Genomic DNA, 17771 nt, shown 5'->3' with positions numbered 1-17771 from the left:
TCACTTTCATAACAGTTATTTGACCAGAAGGTGCAAACCGATAGTAAATGTTTTAAATGAAAACAGCCTACTTTCCTTTATTACAAAACAGTGCTTTTTTCATTGTAGGAAAGGTTAATGATAAGCAAAAAGAATTCCGTCCTAATTCCATCATTTGCCTGTGATGTTTAGTATGGTACCTCCTAGCCACATGTGTCTACTGAAGTTTAATTAGAATTAAGTGTTGAGTTCATGTGTTGAATTGCCACACTTCAGAGCCTCTAACTTTGTGTCCAGTGACTACTGTTTTGAGCAGCGCAGATTATAGAATATATTCACCCTAGGAAGTTCTGTTGGATAGTACTAAGTGTGGGGGACGCTATTACTTCCATGGTGTATACCCTTCTAGATCTTTGGATGTGTGTATTTATATACAGTGGGATCAAACTGTTTTGTCACCTGCTTCTTTCACTTAATAAATGAGGGACAAGTTTCTAAGTCTTTAATCTGTATCACTTTTCGGAGGATTTTAAAAAATCTTTTCATTGAAATTTTAAAACACTCAAAAGTAGAGATAATAACTTTAGTAGCTATTGGTTCATGACTTACATTGTTTTATCTATACTTGTACCCATTTTTCCTCTTCCCTATTTTTTTTAAGACAGGTGCCAGACATTTCAACAAATTGTTGAGTATGTCTCTCTAAATCTGTATATTGCTTTTATGCAGAACCTTAAAAATGATACAAATGAACTTATTTACAAAACAGAAGCAGACTTAGAGAACTGAACTTATTTGTGAAACAGAAACAGAGAATGAACTTACTGTTACTAGACAGGAAGGATTGGGGAGGGGAGAATAATTAAGGAGTTTGGGGTTGACATGTATACAACAAGGACCTACTGTCCAATACAGAGAACTCTGCTCAATATTATGTAACAACCTAAATGGGAAAAGACTTAGAAAAAGAATAGGTACATGTATGTATGTAATTGAATCACTTTGCTGTACACCTGGACTTGACACAACATTGTTAATCAACTACACTTCAATATAAAACAGTTAAAGGGGGGGCGGAAAGGACTGTTCTGAAAAAAATTATATCACCTTTCTTAAACTATGACACTATGTAGTCAATATTCAAATTCCTCAGTATCTTGTGTTCTTTAAAAAAAGATTTTTCAAATCGGAATTTATGTAAGTTCCATTCATTGCAATTGGCTAACATATCTGTTGAGTCTGTAAATCTATAGGTTCTTCCTCCATTTGTCACTTTAAAAAATTTCCACTTACAGTTTGTTGACTACAGCACCAACAGCACCTTTGTTTTTTAAAAGTAAAAAAAAAAAATTTACCTATTTTTGGCTGCACTGGGTTTTCATTGCTGTGTGAAGGGGTTTCTGTGGTTGTGGGCGAGTGGGCTTCTCATTGTGGTGGCTTCTCTTGTTGCAGAGCCCAAGCTGTAGGCACTTGGATTCAGTAGCTGTGGCTTGTGGGCTCTAGAGTGCTGGCTCAGTAGTGGCGCACAGGCTTACCTGTCACGCGGTGTATGGGATCCTCCTGGACCAGGGATTGAAACCGTGTCCTCTGCACTGGCAGGCAGACTCTTAACCACTGGATCACCAGAGAATTCCCAACAGCATCTTTATTTTAGTTTCACTTTACTGATGAACATTTGATTTTAATATCTTGTCATCATAAACCTAGCTCTGCATTACCCTTGTGGCTAAATATTTGAGTACATTTTTCCTTATTCTGTTATGAAAATGATGGTTTACAATGGGTGGGTGTATTTCTGATGCTCATTCAGTGAGTCAAGCACCATCAGTTACTGGAGATATTATGGTTAAAGAAAGACACATTGCCTGCTCTCTTGAAGTCTTGCCTTCTTGCAGCAGAGAAAGATGGGAATGGGTAGTTCTTAGGTGGCCCTTATGGTATCCTTGAGGATGGTGCCTCATCTGGACACTGCAAGGGCTGGTGTTTAGAGACCACTCTTTGAGGCAGGGACACCCAAACCAAGGTCTGAAGCAGGAGAGGTTGACTGTGAAAATCCAGGGCACTACTTTTCAAACTTTGGCTTGCAGAAGAATCACCATCAAGGCCCAGGCTCGGTGAAGGTAATAGGGCCTGAGCCTTCGTGTTTTATCAAGCTCCCTAGTGCTGCTAGTACCAATAAAAATTTGAGAACCACTGTTCTGTGGATAGGAGAGGGAACTGAAAGTTTTCTTAGATTTTAGTGTTGGCAGAGTATAGGCACCCTCATCTGCTGTGAAAGAGTGTCTGCTTCACTGTCAAACCTGACACTGTGTGACCTGAGCAAGTGACCTCAGTTACGCCTCAGTTAATTCTGCAAAACCACCGGGTATACAGTAAGTCTCTTTTAAAGTGTTGAAGTCTGTTAAAAAAAAAAAAAAACCCACAAGCTTCCTGGGGAGCTCTGAACCACCCAAAGTTTGTGGCAGGTGGCCCCCCTGGTGGCCACATCCCCATAGGTTGCCTCTGGTCGGCCTCAGAGATGCCAAGTGAGGTGAGCAAGTGAGTCCTACCTCGGGTGTCAATCCTACTTCACCGAGAATGGGAAAGGAGTTGCTAGTTTAAATTCTTCAGCCCTAGATAGTCGCCAAGGTGTGAAAGGAGACGGGGAGAGGACTTAAAGCCTTCAAAAAATTAGGAGGGAAAAGATACAGAGAACATTTTTTGTGCGTCCAGTTTAGTCTTTTTGCTTCCGAAGGCTTAGCTTCGGTTTCTAGCGCCTGGGGCTGTGCGCTTAACGAGGGCCATTTTCCACAGACGGTACAGCCTGCTGACTTGTGTGGGCAAGTCCTGATCGCCTCTGTCGAACACGCTGCAGGGACTCCCGAGGGCTCACCGCCCGACCCCGCTGTAATCCTTCTGAGCTTAGGACCCAGTGGCTGCCAGGCAGCCTGGCACCGCCTCTCCGCGTATCAGCGCCCGCAGATTGGCAGCTCGGCTCCGCCCTCGCCATGGCTGCCGCCTGCTGCCGGGGCTGCTAACTTGCTGCCGGGATACTGGTCTCTGCTGCAACTCGCCGGCTGATCTGTTCGCGGGCCGGCGGCGCATGGGTTTCCTCCGAGGCGGGCCCCCGTGCGCTCGGGCCATGGCGCGTCTGGGCGCCGTGCGCTCCCACTACTGCGCGCTGCTGCTGGCCGCGGCGCTGGCCGTCTGTGCCTTCTACTACCTGGGTTCGGGCCGGGAGACCTTCTCCAGCGCCACCAAGAGGCTGAAGGAGGCCCGCGCCGGGGCCCCAGCTGCGCCCTCGCCGGCGGCGCTGGAGCTGGCGCAGGCATCCTTGCCGCCGGCCCCGGGCGCTAAGGCCAAGAGCCTGGAGGGCGGCGGGACCGGGCCGGTGGACTACCACCTGCTGATGATGTTCACCAAGGCCGAACACAATGCCGCGCTGCAGGCCAAGGCCCGCGTCGCCCTCCGCTCCCTGCTGCGCCTCGCGAAGTTCGAGGCGCAAGAGGTGCTTAACCTGCACTTCGTAAGCGAGGAGGCCAGCCGCGAGGTGGCCAAGGCCCTGCTGCGGGAGCTGCTGCCGCCCGCCGCCGGCTTCAAATGCAAGGTGAGCGGGGCCCCAGCTAGAGGCTCCGGGTAGGTGACTCGGTCAGTGTGGGGCCTGGCCTGGATCCAGGGGTCAGGAGGGAGGTGTCTTAGTTGCGATGCCCATTGCCAGTGCCAGCAGAAGCCTAACCCCTTAACCGTACCCTGCCTGAATTGTGCGTTCACAGCACGCTGCAGGCATGGTCCAGGGGGCGTGTCTCGGAGCCTCTATTAGCTGACTTCGGTGATCCTAGCTTCTCTTTAACTGCAGCCCCCTGGAGAATCAGCATGCCCGCTCTTTCCTGGCGTGGTTGATTTCAGCAGTCAGTGCCTTTAAGGCTGCCCCTCTTTTTATTCTTTTCAGTGTTTGACTTTTGAGGATGGAGCAGGTCACTTGAAGGTGCAGTGTCTGCTGGACAAGGTCTTAGGCCGCTTGAGTTGTTCAAATTACAGTGACATTTCTCATAGCTCTAAGGATTTCAGTTGAAACTGGTCCAGCCCAAACCCAGCCCATGTGAACCGTTTCATCTCCTCAGTGTGCCTCCTTCTTCCCTTCTCTTCAGGGTCATGAACCCATTTAGAGAAGCAGCGGGTTCCTCCCAGCAAGAAAGTGCTCCAAGAGGTAAGGATATAAGATCTGGAGAGGGCAGAGCAGAGCTAGTCGTCTTGTTCCAGGCTGGACCGCCTGGCTCTGCTTGGGAGAGATTGTATTCTTCAGTCAGTCAGCTCAGTCGCTCAGTCGTGTCCGACTCTTTGCGACCCCATGGACTGCAGCACACCAGGCCCCCCTGTCCATCGCCAACTCCTGGAGCGTACTCAAATTCATGTCCATCTGGTCGGTGATGCCATCCAACCATCTCATACCCTGTCATCCCCTTCTCCTCCCGCCTTCAATCTTTCCCAGCATCAGGGTCTTTTCCAATGAGTTGGTTCTTTGCGTCAGGTGGCCAAAGTATTGGAGTATTTCAGCTTCAGTATCAGTCCTTCCAGTGAATATTCAGGATTGATTTCCTTTAGGATTGACTGGTTGGATCTCCTTGCAGTCCAAGCTTAGTGTTAATGGCCTCAGTTAAATCACATGTCTCCTTTTTACCTAGTAGTTGCCCAGAGGGGATCTAATGTGTGATTTGGGGATAGAAATAGTGTGCACTAAATCACTCCAGTCATGTCCGGCTCTATGCGACCCAGTGGACTGTAGCCCACCAGACTCCTCTGTCCAGTGGGATTCCCCAGGCAAGAATACTGGAGTGGGTTGCCATGCCGTCCTCCAGGGGATCTTCCCGACCCAGGGATTGAACCTGTGTCTCATGTCTCCTGCGTTGGCAGGCGGGTTCTTAGTAGCTGATCTTAAAGGATGGAGACTGGTGGTAGGGGGAGGGGTGGTAAGATTAGAGTAGTGAACCATGTGTTTGTGCTGGGTGAGTGACTAAGGGGAGCCAGTGCTGGCCTCCTGCAGGGTTCAGGGGCTTGTTGGTGTTTGTTTTTGGCTGCACTGCACAGCCTGTGGGATCTGAGTTCCCTGACCTGTGTCCTTTGAAGTGGAAGTTCAGTCTTAACCACTGGACCGCCAAGGAACTCCCTTTTTTGTTGTTGTTGTCTACAGAATCAAGTCCTCATTTCTTGGCAGGGCTGTCTGTTGTGGGGCCGGGCTCTTCAGCTAACCTCCTTGTCCTTCCTCTACTAACTGTACTGAATGTGCCTTTACACAAGCTGTACTCTCTGCCCAGAGTGTAACTTCCTTTCTTCCTGGGCCCTTGACCACTGTTTACGTAGTTTTTACCCTCCCCCAGGAATGCCCCTAGAATTGGGGACAGTCTGTGCCCAGCCCTCCACAGCTTTCTGTTCCAGCTTTCTGCCACAGCATCCAGTGTATGCCCTGCCCAGAACAAATGAACCCTTCGGGAACACCCACCAGTCATAGCGAGGCACCTGGTCTGGATTCCATGGTACAGGAGGCCAAGAATCCAGGTCCTGGAGCTTGTGGCTGCAGGGGCATTGGGGTCCACTGTCTGAGCTGAGGTTCTTTCAGCCTGGGGCCCATCCTGATTTCCCTAATTGTAGCCTTGGGAGGAAGGGCCTGGCAGCCTGTTCCAGGTGTTCCTTAGGACTTCAGTGTTTGAGAAATCCTTTGCTAGTTCAAGGGAGAAAAGCAAGAGCCTTTGATCATAGGGCCAGTCTGGATAGAGCTGGGTGACTGCGGGTGACCCCACCTCCCTTTGGCTCTCAGGGCGTTCAGACTTGGCTGGCGCTCCAGACACCACCTTGTAGACCAACATCGTCATTGTTTCCCTTTCTGAGTCAGAGGTCACACCCTGGGTCTCTCTGCCCCGCTACTAGGACTCTGCTGTCCCCTTCCTGAGCTCCAGCCACAGTGTCCTGTCATATATCCAACTTTTCCAGCCTACATGCCTCTGCTTCTTTTTTTCCACCACCAGGATACACTTTCTCTGCGCATCGCTAAGTCTCGCCCATCTTCAGATCCCATCTCCTTGTTGGAGCCATCCAGGGAGCCTCCATTCGAGGGGCACGTCTTCCTCATGTGCCTGGCTGGTGCGGTCGACTGCATGCCTTCTTATCTCCGGTGCCTGTGCCTGGAACATAGTGGGCACTGTAAATACAGGTCTAGGGCAGGTCCAGGCTCAGCGCCGGGTTCCCTCCTTGGAGTTTGTGTTTCATACTCCAACTCTTTCCCTCTGCTGGCCCTGGTTCTGACAGCCAGAGCCATCACTCAAGACCCGAGGCAGCTGTAGATGACCTGAAGTTGATACCACCCCACCAAGGCATGAGAAATGAGAGTCTGGGGGCTTCCAACTTGATGGCTGTGTTCAGATAAGGGTTTATCATTTTCAGCTAAATTGCTTTTATTCCTTTTATTTTTGTGTGTGTGAATCTGTTTTCTGTGTGTGACCACAGTCATCTCTGCCTGGCCCTCAGGAACCCGTCATGTACGCTTAAGTCCCCTGAATGACTGAGCGTCTGCTGTGTGTCGGACCCTGAAGTCACAACTGTAGGGAACACAGACGGGGCAGGTACAGCCCCTGACACCAGGTACCCATGGTGCTTAGCATCACCCATGTATAGCCTGTCCCATTGCTGAACCTGCTGGACTGAGCACGAGATAGTCCCGAGGGAGGGAGACAGCACTGCGTTTAAACCACAGGTGGCCAGTGACTATTTGGGTGATGTGGGTGGCCCCTCTTTGCTTCTCAGGGCCTCCCAGGCCTCCTCTCAAATGAAGATTTAACCCCTACTTCCCTCAGAGAGGTGAGGATTAAATGCCACCTCGTGTGCTGCAGGCAGCCCTGGGCTGCTGTGTCCGTTGCTGTGTGTCTGGTCTCACAACACTCTTCCACTCTGCCGACTTCTGGGAACTCAGCACTGGCGGGCCCTGCAGCCATTGCCTCCCCCCTTTTTGGGGTGGCCAGCCCCCTGCAGAGGCCCAGGGGGACTTTCCCAGTGCTGTGGGGACACCCTCAGGCACACAGCATGATTGCTTCTCAGAAAGGCCATCTCTGAACCCCTTTTCTGAAGCAGCTGCCACCCTATTAGCCTTCATTATCTTTCCCGTCACCTTGTTGGTTGCACGCACTCATTTGTTCATTCATTCAACAGATGTTATTGAGTGCTTATCCTGCTCCAGGCACTATTCTAGGTGCCGGTGGCCAGCAGGAACAGAGCCAGGCCCCTGCCCTCGTGGAGCTTACATCCCAGGCTGTAGGGGTGTGGAGGAGTTTGGCTCAAACAAATGAACAGAAGTCCTCACAGAGTGAGTCAGGCCATGATCATGTGGAGAAAAGTCAAGGTGGATGAGGACACAGGGAGTGTCCATGTGTCGGGGTGGGGAGTTGTGGGCCGTTTTGTACAGGTGGACAGGGAAGGCCTCACAGATCCTGTTAATATCTGAGCAAGGGCTGAAGGGAGCAAGAGGAAGAGCTCTTTGAACATCAGGAAGCAAGTCTGAGGAAGTCACTACCGTTTCCTAGTTTGCATTCCACCCCTACTAGAGCATCATGCCCACAAGGGCAGGGCATTACTGCCCTCTTGGTCTGTAAATGCCACCCTCTAAATGCCACCCTTGTTTCTGGCCTGAGTTGCGAGTGACAAACAGACACAGGGCCAGATCTGGAACACAGGCCAGATAGACTTCTGGAGGGACAGGCTGCTCTGGACAGCAGCTGGCCGCCCTGCAGGGAGGGGCAGACTCTTCAAGGCTAATCCCAGAGGGGAAGAGAACCAGACAGACCTGCCTCTCACTGCAGTTTCTCCTCCTTCCCTAAGGGAGGCGGTAATGTGTCAGGTGGGGAAAGGCGGGCTGGGGAGCGGCAGGAGGTGGGGAGTGCTGGTCTGCTGGGCACAGATGGCATGAAACAGTGGATGGTGTTCTCTCTTCCTCCATCACTGTTCCATTCCTGGCACAGCTCCTGGCACATTCTAGGCTCTCATAAATACTTTATAGTCGACTGATTGATAGCTGTATTAATTAAACCTGAGAAATCATAGAAGGGTTCTTGGTGTGCTGCCCCTGGTACATCAAACTTCAGCCATCTCAAAGCATGAGGCTGGGTTGCTCCATCTCCAGATGACAAGTTAGGAACTGGAAGGAGGCCTTGCGCTTTCTACACTTAAAAGTGACCACTAGATTCCAAGAGGAGCGTGCTGAGGACTTGGGGTAACGAGACAAAAGTTAAATCTCTTTGCACACCTTTTTTGAATTTGCAGTTTCTTTTATTGCAAAAGGAAAACTGTGAGTCGCTTTGAAAAGTCCCAGCTCATAGTTGAGGCTCTAACTATGTTGAGGCTAGTTGAGGCTCTTCTTCTAAAGAAGCCTGAGGGTAAAAACCTTGATGCCGGCTTCTCAGTGAAGCTAATGACAAACAGGTGACATTGCAACGCAGATTCTGCCGCCTGTCATGGCAGCAGGAACCTTGATCAGAAGAAAACTTCTGACTAAGTTATGACCATCTGGGAAAGAAATGATCAGAGAAGTGTGTCTTGAAGTGAGATGCTCTTTGAAAAGACTAGATGACATTTTATACTCTAAAATTTAGAGAATTTACCAAATGCAATGGAACTCTTAAATTATAATACATTCATGATACAACTGTAGTAATGTACCAATGTATGTTTCTCATGGGAAACTTTAGTCATGGATCTGTAGGGAAGAACTTTGTATAGTATTATTGTATCATGCACTCTGGATAACTTCACAGATATGTTTTAAAGTTTTAAGGTAAAGTCCATCCATAACTAAGACCAGCGATCGTCGTGTATACCTGATACCTGCGTGAGTTGGGCTTCCCTGGTGGCTCAGTGGTAAAGAACCTGCCTGAAATGCAGGAAACTCAGGTTTGATCCCTGGATCAGGGAGATCCCCTGGAGGAGAGCATGGCAATCCCCTCCAGTATTCCTGCTGGGAATGGACACAGGAGCCTAGTGGGCTACAGTCCGTGGGGTCACAAAGAGTAGGACATGACTAAAGCGACTGGGCACAGCGTGCACTGGTTGATTTGCAAATACTGTGGGGGCTTCAGTGCATGAATGAAATGTTCCAGCTTAGGGTAACAGTCATTCTTCATAGTCACTTGACTGTTTTCTGTTCCAATAGGTCATTTTTGAAAGACCGATGATTACATTTTCTTGAAATTCAAAAAGCTTGAGATATAATTCACGTCCCATGAAATTCATCCTTTAAAATATACAATTCAACAAAACTTGAAACATTTGAGATCTCCCTTCCTATGACACTGTCACAGGTCATTGACATGCAGTTCTATCATGATGTCATTAGAATCAGAAATACATCTTACGTGTAGAACAGACTTTTGGACTCTGTGGGAGGGGGAGAGGGTGGGATGACTTGGGAGAATGGCATTGAAACATGTATAATATCATGTAAGAAACGAATCGCCAGTCCAGGTTCGATGCAGGATACAGGATGCTTGGGGCTGGTGCACTGGGATGATCCAGAGAGATGGTATGAGGAGGGAGGTGGGAGGGGGGTTCAGGATTGGGAACATGTGTACACCCGTGGTGGATTCATGTTGATGTATGGCAAAACCAATACAGTATTGTAAAGTAAAATAAAGTAAAAAAAAAAAAAACATCTTATTAGCGGCTTTGTAGATAGCTTAATATTAAAAAATACACAGTGGTTTTTAACACATTCACCAACTTGTTCAGTTATGATCATTAATTCCAGAGCATTTCATCACCCCAGAGAAAAAGCTGTACCCATCAGCACTCATTCCCCCTTCCCCCTTTCCTCAGCCCTGGCATCCACGAACCTGCTTTCTATAAATTTGCTTGTTCTGAACATTTCGTATAAACAGACCTTTACTTCTGACTTCTTTCACTTAGCGTGATGTTTTTAAGGTTCATGTTGTCTATGTATCAGTACTTCATGCCTTTTTATTGTTGAATAATATTCTGTTGTATGGCTGTACCACATTTTTCCTTATTCATTCATTAGTTGATGGACATTTGAGTTTCTATGTTTTGGCTATTATGAATAAATTGCTGTGAATATTCATTTACAAATTTTTGTGTGGATATGTTTTCAGATCTCTTGGGTATATACCTGGGTGTGGAAGGGCTTGGTCATATGGTAACTGTGAGGAGCTGCCAGACTTTTCCAGAGTAGTGTATTGAATTATTATTTTACATTTCTATCAGCTGTGTATGAGGGTTCCAATTTCTCCACATGCTCACCAGCACTTGTGGTCTGTCTTGATTATTGCCATCTTACTGGGTGTGAGGTAGCATCGCATTGTGGTTCTGATTTGCATTTCCCTAATGACTAAAGATGAGATGATTACACATTGATAAGGACAGCCAGATAAATATGTTTGGGATTTTTCTTACATATTTAAGGACTTCCCTGATAGCTCAGTTGGTAAAGAATCCGCCTGCAATGCAGGACATCCTGGGTTGGGAAGATCTGCTGGAGAAGGGATAGGCTACCCAGTCCAGTATTCTTGGGCTTCCCTGGTGGCTCAGCTGGTAAAGAGTCTGCCTGCAATGTGGGTTTGATCCCTGGGTTGGGAAGATCCCCTGGAGCAGGGAAAGGCTACTCACTACAGTATTCTGGCCTAGAGAATTCCATGGACTCTATACTCCATGGGGTCGCAAAGAGTCGGACACAACTGAGCAACTTTTGCTTTCGCTTTTGCTTACTTAGGCTGCTTCCCAGGTGGCTCAGATGGTAAAAGTGTCTGCCTGCAGTGTGGGAGACCCGGGTTCGATCCCTGGGCCGGGAAGATCCCCTGGAGAAGACAATGGCAACCCACTTCAGTACTCTTGCCTGGAAAATTCCATGGACGGAGGAGCCTGGTAGGCTCTAGTCCGTGGAGTTGCAAAGAGTTGGACACGACTGAGCGACTTCATTTCACTTTGTTTACATATTTACCAAGATACATTTTACAAGAAATACTAGGTATCTTGACTCTTGCTGCACATCCTGAAAGATGTTATAACATCTCTGGAAACACTTTTTACTGAAGGACAAGGTTTGGAAATTTCTGATGTGTTTAGTAACTTTTTGGGTTTTCCTTTGGGATCAGCTGGTAAAGAATCCTCCGGCAATGTGGGAGACCTTGGTTAGATCACTGGGTTGGGAAGATCCCCTGGAGACAGGAAAGGCTACCCACTCCAGTATCCTGGCCTGGAGAATTCCATGGGCTGTATAGTCCATGGAGTTGCAAAGAGTTGGATACGACTGAGTGACTTTCACTTTAGTAACGCTATGCCTAAAATCAATGAGGTGGTGGTAGTAGTATGAATACTTGATTAGGAGAATTGTAACAATATTTGTTCAGCACTTTAGAGCTTATGAAAGTGCTTGCACAAATGTTTCACCTGAGCATCACTGTGACTGGTGAAGGAGCCTCTAAGGCTGAGACATCGGTGCTTTACTTGAGCTCCCACACTAAGAAGTGGGGCTGGACTGTGACATGTGCTTTGGGGAGTAGGAGGCAGGACAAGACAGGGAGCCATTGAGGGGCACAATCTGTATCATCCCCTTGCCCAGATTCCCCAAATAAACATTCAGTCTGAATAAAGACTGTGCTTGCTGCCATCATCGCTTTGCAGAGCCTTGCAGAATCACCAAGCATTGGGGCAGGCTGGAAACTCTGACCCTCTGGGTGCAGTGTCCTCCCAGTGAGCTGATAGATTAGCTGATAGATCCTGGGCAGCAGGGCAGTGACTTATTTAGTGTACACAGGGCTGGGGTTAGAATCAGCCTGGGCCCTTCCATCTTCTACTTGAGTGTCAGTGTTTTCAGTGGCCTCTCTAAACCCCAGGGAAGAGTGGACAGGATACAGGGTCGTTTTCACCATCCCAGTGGAGTCTCTTCCTGTTTCCAAGGATCCCTCAGGCTGGAAAGGGGCGGGGAGGCACCTCTCTGACCTTTAGCAGGCCAAACCTCTGCTGTTCCCTCGGGGCCAGCTTTACAGCTGTCTCGTGCCTGAGACCACCAGAGCGTTAGTTTTGGGTGAGCTGTAACCTTGCTCCCAGGGAAACCACGTGGTGTGTCACCTGTTTGGGGGTGCACACTGGGGGCGGTTTCAGGGCTAGCATCAGCGCGCCGGCCTCCCAGTTCAGAAGGAGGAGGAGCTGAAGGAAGGCAGCCCACACTGGACCACCTCCGGTCTCCTTGCTGGTCACCGCATCCTCCCCGACACCCAGTAGGGGGAGAGCTTGCCCTGCGGCTCCCGGGCAGAGAGTCACCTCTCCTGCCCATCGAGCCGCGTGCAGTGCCACGCACGGCCACTGGAGGGCACCGCCGCTCCGCGTTTGCTCGGCCGGAGCCCGGGCCCTTCTCTGCCTCTCCTTCCACTGAGGAAGCCTGGGGCGCAATCCTAGCTGTTTTTGTTCATTCTCCACGAGCGTCCCCCTCTCTCACTGCCTCCGCCACGACGCCGCTCCGTGTTTTAGAAAGGAAGACCGAAATGAAAGGCAGTCTGCCTGGCGGTCATGGGTAGTCATTTCCTTCCCGCGCCGGGTGTAAGCCTGTTTTGATCAGGCCCTTTGGAAAAAGCGGGTGAAAAACAAGCTGGCAAGGTTGGATTCTGGACGAGGAAGGCTGCCGCGCTTCCCGGCAGCATAGAAGGAAGAGTGTGGATGGGCGGTGCGGTGTGCTTCTGCGCCTCCGAGCCTCCGTGCTCCTCCTTGGTCCGAGCCCTATGAGCACGGTTCCGGGGCGGCCTCTCAGCCTCCCAGGGCGCCTCCTTTGTCCAGTCTGGGGTGCTGATCACGCCGAGCACGGGCCCTCTGGTGAAGGGAGGGGAACTTGGAGCACTTGAGGGTGGAGTCCCTCTCACTGTGGATAAGTTCACCAGAGCCCCAGGGTTTGCACTGGGTCCATGCCCCCAGCTATCCAGGCTTAGTTGGGGCTTGGGCAAGGGGACCACATAGTAAAGAGGGTGCTGTTGACCTGGGTGCTGGGCCTGACGGGGCCCTTGTTGCCTAACTGCCGGGAGCCTCCGTGTCCTCAGCTGTCAGATGGGCTTGGATCCCCTCTTCACACCCTTCCTGGTCCAGGGCTCTTGCCTTGGCCTTGGGACTGCTCCCACTGGCCTGTGTGTTGCTTGGGGTCGGTCAGGATGGTCAGGCCTGGCCCGGAGAGGCAGCTCTGTGTGCTCTCCTTCCGGTTTCAGGTGCCTGTTCTGAGCAGCTGAGCCAGGCCCTGTAGGCTGGCACAAAGCCTGCTGTTAATGCCTTTTAAATTAAAGTCATTAGATTTATTCACTGGGGTAATTATTATGGAGCCAGTCCTCGTGCTGGTGGGTCAGTGTGTCCAGGAGGCTCTGGAGCCCCGTGCTGGTCCAGGGTGCGCTTTGCTCTCCTTGGGCCTCCTCTTCCTGTCCTGGCTGGAGCTTACCACTCTTCCCTCCACTAGCCAGGGCAGGCCCCTGGGCAGGAGTGCATAGTTTGGGGCTTGACATCTGGACTCAAATGCAGTCTGTGACATCTGGGGACAGGGTAACCCCTCTCAGCCTCCGACCTCCCCAGAGGGCCTTACCACCGCTGGGCCCTGGCACACGGCAGGTGGTTAGTTAGTGGTGGCTGTTACTTTTTTCGCTTTCATGCATTGGAGAAGGAGATGGCAACCCACTCCAGTGTTCTTGCCTGGAGAATCCCAGGGACAGAGGAGCCTGGTAGGAGGCCGTCTATGGGGTCGCACAGAGTCGGACACGACTGAAGCGACTTGGCGGTGGCGGCGGCGGCGGCGGCGGCGGCAGCAGCAGCAGCTACTTGTGGCACCTGAGTCGGCATTGTGGGGAGGAGCCTTTTCTCATCAGTTTGGAAGACTTGGCACCTGTTGGTTCAATTGGAGAGCAGTGATGTGAGTTTGAAAATCAGATTTCTGCCCAGGTTTATTTCAAGGTGTCTCAGTCTGTTTAGGCTATTGTGACAAAATACCACAGGCTGGTGGCTTATAAACAATTTCCTGTGAGTAATCAATTTCTGACCACCACCTCCCCCTTCCACACGTGCCCAGCACAGGTCTGGCTCTGGGCAGAGGCTCAGCAAATGCTAGCTTGCTTTGGCCTGTGTTCTGGAGCAGGTGCTGCTGTTTCTTATCAGGTTGGGGAAGCTGGTCTGTGCTTTGCTGTGTCTTCTTGGTGAAGGTTCCTGTCTAGAAGCTCCAATTCTAGAAGTTTCTAGAAGGTTCCAGCATTTTATTTAACTCTTCTTAATGGTGTTTTCTTGGTCTGATTGCACACAGCGATTGTTCATAATCTTTTTTGGGAATTCAGCAAAGTATATACTGTAAGTGATTTTGAAAAGCCAGGCTACAGGGGAGACCCAAATCCCCCATAGCTTACTCATTTCCTTTTCCCACCCATCCCTTTGAGTAGGGTCTTGGGCTTCACCCTCTGGGGCCCACACCCCGTCAGCTGCTGTGAGGGGGCCCTGTTGTACCAGATTAGCATGGCAGTCCAGGACACGGGCTCTGTGAGACCTGCCCAGACAGTCAGACTCCTTGAGTCCTGGTTACTGTGGGATTGTGAATGGGCTTCACCGGCTCTGGCAGGTGGACGGTGGGTTAGTCATCATTTGATAACTTGTACAGGATTCAGCAGAGTACATGCTTTGCTCTGCACAGCCCCGGCCACCCCTGTCTGGGGAATAGGAAGACATGTGGCAGGGGATACCAGGGTGCCTGGGGCTGGTTTTGTGAGGATGGAGGGGCTGTCTGTGGGTTGTCAGGGAACTTGGGATGGCACTCATCGTAATGGGACCCTCCCGGTCTTGCAGAGGAGGGAAGCGAGGCAGCTGGGGCAGCAGACTGGCTTGTGTCCTGTGCCTGGCAGGAGAGTCATGATCAGAAGATGGGGCAGTGGGAGCCACAGGGCCTGTGAGGCCCACCCCCTCAGTGCTGCTGGCTGCCGTGTAGCTGCGCTCACCCAGCTGCCTGGAGTCTCGGGAGCCCCTTCGAGCCTCTGGGACTTTGCTCAGGTGCTTCCTCTCCTGAACGCCCAGCCCGCCCTTTATCTGGTTAAGTCTTTTCACTCTTCAAGATTAGGCTCAGCTGGGTGCCGATGATGTGGAGAGGCTGTTCCTGACCACCCCACCCTGCGTTGGCCCTCCTCTCCGAGTGGCGCTGTGCTGAAGTTGGCCCCTGGGCAATTACTCCTGGGGGCCAGGCTGTCTTCTTTCCCCCGGGTCTCGGGACGTGGTGTAGCACAGCGCCTGGTGTGGGGTCCGACCCAGCAAGAGCCTGCCGGGCGGGCACAGATGGTCGGCCAAGTGCCCCGCTCCTAGCTATCCTGTACGCGTGTTCCCACACAGAGGACATGGATGGGGACAGTGTCGGTCCCTGGCATCCAGAGAGGCCTCCTGATCTAGATGACGTCTTCCTCGTACCTTTTAATGCTGGTCCTCCAGACAGGAAGGTGTCCGGTCTGAAGCCAGCCAGGAAGATCCGATGTGTGTTGGAGACGTCTTCCTGGGTTTCAGAACTCTCCCCGTGTGTTACTATGCGGGGCTGCTGTTGCTGGTCTGGAGGAGGTGGGAGGGATCGGCCTCTCTCTCCCCTTACGCAGGCAAGGGCAGGGGGTGGCAGTGGCTGCTTGGCCTGCCCAGAGCCCCCAGTGGGTGAGCCTGGAGCTTCTCTGGTAAGCCGCCCAGCCCCTGCCCATCGGCTTACTCTCCAAGTCCTGCCCAAGGAGCCTGATCCTGGGTCCTAGGGCTCTCCCTGACCCCAGCTTCCACTGGCAAGGCTTCCAGTGTCCCTGAGCCTCAATTTCTCATCTGTGAGATGGGCAGGCGCATGCTAGCCCTGAGTGATATCCACAGCTTCTTACCGGCATGTTGAAACTGGACGTGGGAAGTTGTGAAACACGTGTCCTTTCCAGGCTTTTCCCGAGTGGGAGGATGGGAGACTGGGGGAGACTTTATGCCGTCGGTCATCTCTTTCTGGGATCACCCCCCCAGGTCCTGCTCGCCGATTCCGCTTTGCTCCTCTGGGAGATACTGGTTGATTTCCTGGCCACTGCCGTGAGCCAGGCTGCACCTCGAGCCAGGGAACAGGGTGTGGAAGCTCCTTCGGGTCTCGCACAGGTGGTGTCAGTTGAGTGGCGGGCCGCTGCTGGACTCCATCTTCGTTCTCTTCCTCAGTCCTGGGAGGAGGGAGGGCTTCTCCCTGAGGAGGAGGTTTCCCAGGTGAGGATCCCGAGCCCAAAGCAGGTTCAGAGCTTGGGCTCTGAGGCGTGGAGCCGGGATGGGAGCCGACCTTTCTGGCTGGTGAGCTCTGGGTGCTGAGCCCTGTGATGTCGGTTCTGGGGCTTTGTTCCAGGCCCTCCAAACAGGGGGTGCTGTAGGAGAGCTGGTGTCTCCCCAGGAGGGTTCCCACGGTGCCCTCTGCTCGCTGGGGCCTCACACACGTGGCCTCTTGCCCTCGTCACCGGGTGCTGTGAGGAGGCCCTCGACCTGCTCGCGGTGGGTCTCTCACTCCTCCTCCAAGTTCTGCCCTGAGAACCAGCCGAGGGGGGCCTCTGTTGAGGATGTGGGGTGTTTGGTGTGTTGTTTGGAGCCCCACTTCCCTCTTGTGGCAGCAGGTCCAAGAGGTCAGGGCTGGAGGCAGCTGGAAAGGCCGTGAAATCCTGTCCCCTTCTGTTAACTTGTGAGGAAATGGGCCCAGAGAGGCCGAGTGACGGCTCAAGGCCACACAGCAGTCAGCGGACAGGGGTCTGGGACCCGCTTTCCTTCCCATGCTGACTCCCTGCCTGCTGTCCGTTCTGTTTGTTCTGAAGCAATTCCTGGGCCGTGCTGGTCTCTGTGTGTGTCCTTAGCTTGAGGCAGTCATCAGATCTCACCCACCTGTGACTGCTTGTGTTTTGTGTACATTGAATGGCCTCTCTGCCCGATCCACTGAGCAGCTACTCCAGATTCCAGCTGATGGGGCCTCCTCAGATGCAGGCCCCAGGGCCTTCGGAGAGGCTCCCACTGTCCCGTGGCCGGCCTACATGGGGCCCCGAGGCAGGCTGAGCCTGTGTGATTGGAGGGGGGCTGAGCATGTGTGAGAGGGGGGGGGGGTGCTGAGTGTGTGTGTGTGTGTGGAGGGGGTGCTGAGTGTGTGTGTGTGGGGTGGGGTGGGGCTGAGCCTGTGTGAGTATGTATGTGTGAGAGAGTGTGTGGAGGAGGGGCTGAGCGTGTGTGTGTGTGTGTTTGGAGGGAGGCTGAGCGTGTGTAAGTATGTGTGTGTGTAGGGGGGACTGAGCCTCTGTGAGTGTGTATCTGTCACTGAGCATGTGTAAGTGTGTGTGTGTGTGTAAGGAGGAGGGCTGAGCCTGTGAGTGTGTGGAGGGGGGCTAAGCGTGTATGCGTGCGCGTGTGTGTGTGTGTGTATAAGGGGGCTGAGCCTGTGTGAGTGTGTGTGAGTGTGTGGAGGGGGGGCTGACTGTGTGTGTCTGTGAGAGTGTGTGGAGGGAGGCTGTGTGTGTGTGTGGAGGGGGGCTGAGTGTGTGTGTGTGTTGGGGGGTGCAGCTGATAGGACCCCACTTCTGTCCCCTGCCCGAGTCTGTGTGTGTGTGTGTGTGGTGGGGTGAGGCTGAGCCTGTGTGTGTTGGGGGGTGTGGCTGATAGGACCCCATTTCTGTCCTCTACCTGAGTCTGTGTGTGTGTGAGTGTGTGGAGGGAAGCTGAGTGTGTGTGTGTGTTGGGTGAGGCTGAGCCTGTGTGTGTGTGTGTTGGAGGGTGCAGCTGAGCCTGTGTGTGTGTGT

General features: G+C 51.9%; 1 protein-coding gene across 1 annotated transcript in view; it reads left to right on the top strand.

Annotated features, from left to right (window-relative positions):
- Positions 1-1330: 1330 nt before the first annotated feature.
- XXYLT1 (xyloside xylosyltransferase 1) overlaps positions 1331-17771 on the top strand; it is a 190306-nt gene continuing 173865 nt past the window's right edge. The window contains exon 1 of the mRNA XM_040249227.1: positions 1331-3565. Within this exon, the coding sequence (XP_040105161.1) occupies positions 3062-3565 (504 nt within the window). The 5' untranslated portion in view covers positions 1331-3061. The remainder of the gene's footprint in view (positions 3566-17771) is intronic.

This window comes from Oryx dammah, unplaced genomic scaffold (assembly GCF_014754425.2).
Source record: "Oryx dammah isolate SB20612 unplaced genomic scaffold, SCBI_Odam_1.1 HiC_scaffold_2, whole genome shotgun sequence".
In the NCBI taxonomy this organism is placed as follows: Eukaryota; Metazoa; Chordata; class Mammalia; order Artiodactyla; family Bovidae; genus Oryx; species Oryx dammah.
The sequence above is the reverse complement of the archived record's forward strand: the minus strand, read 5'-3'. Positions and strand labels throughout refer to the sequence as shown.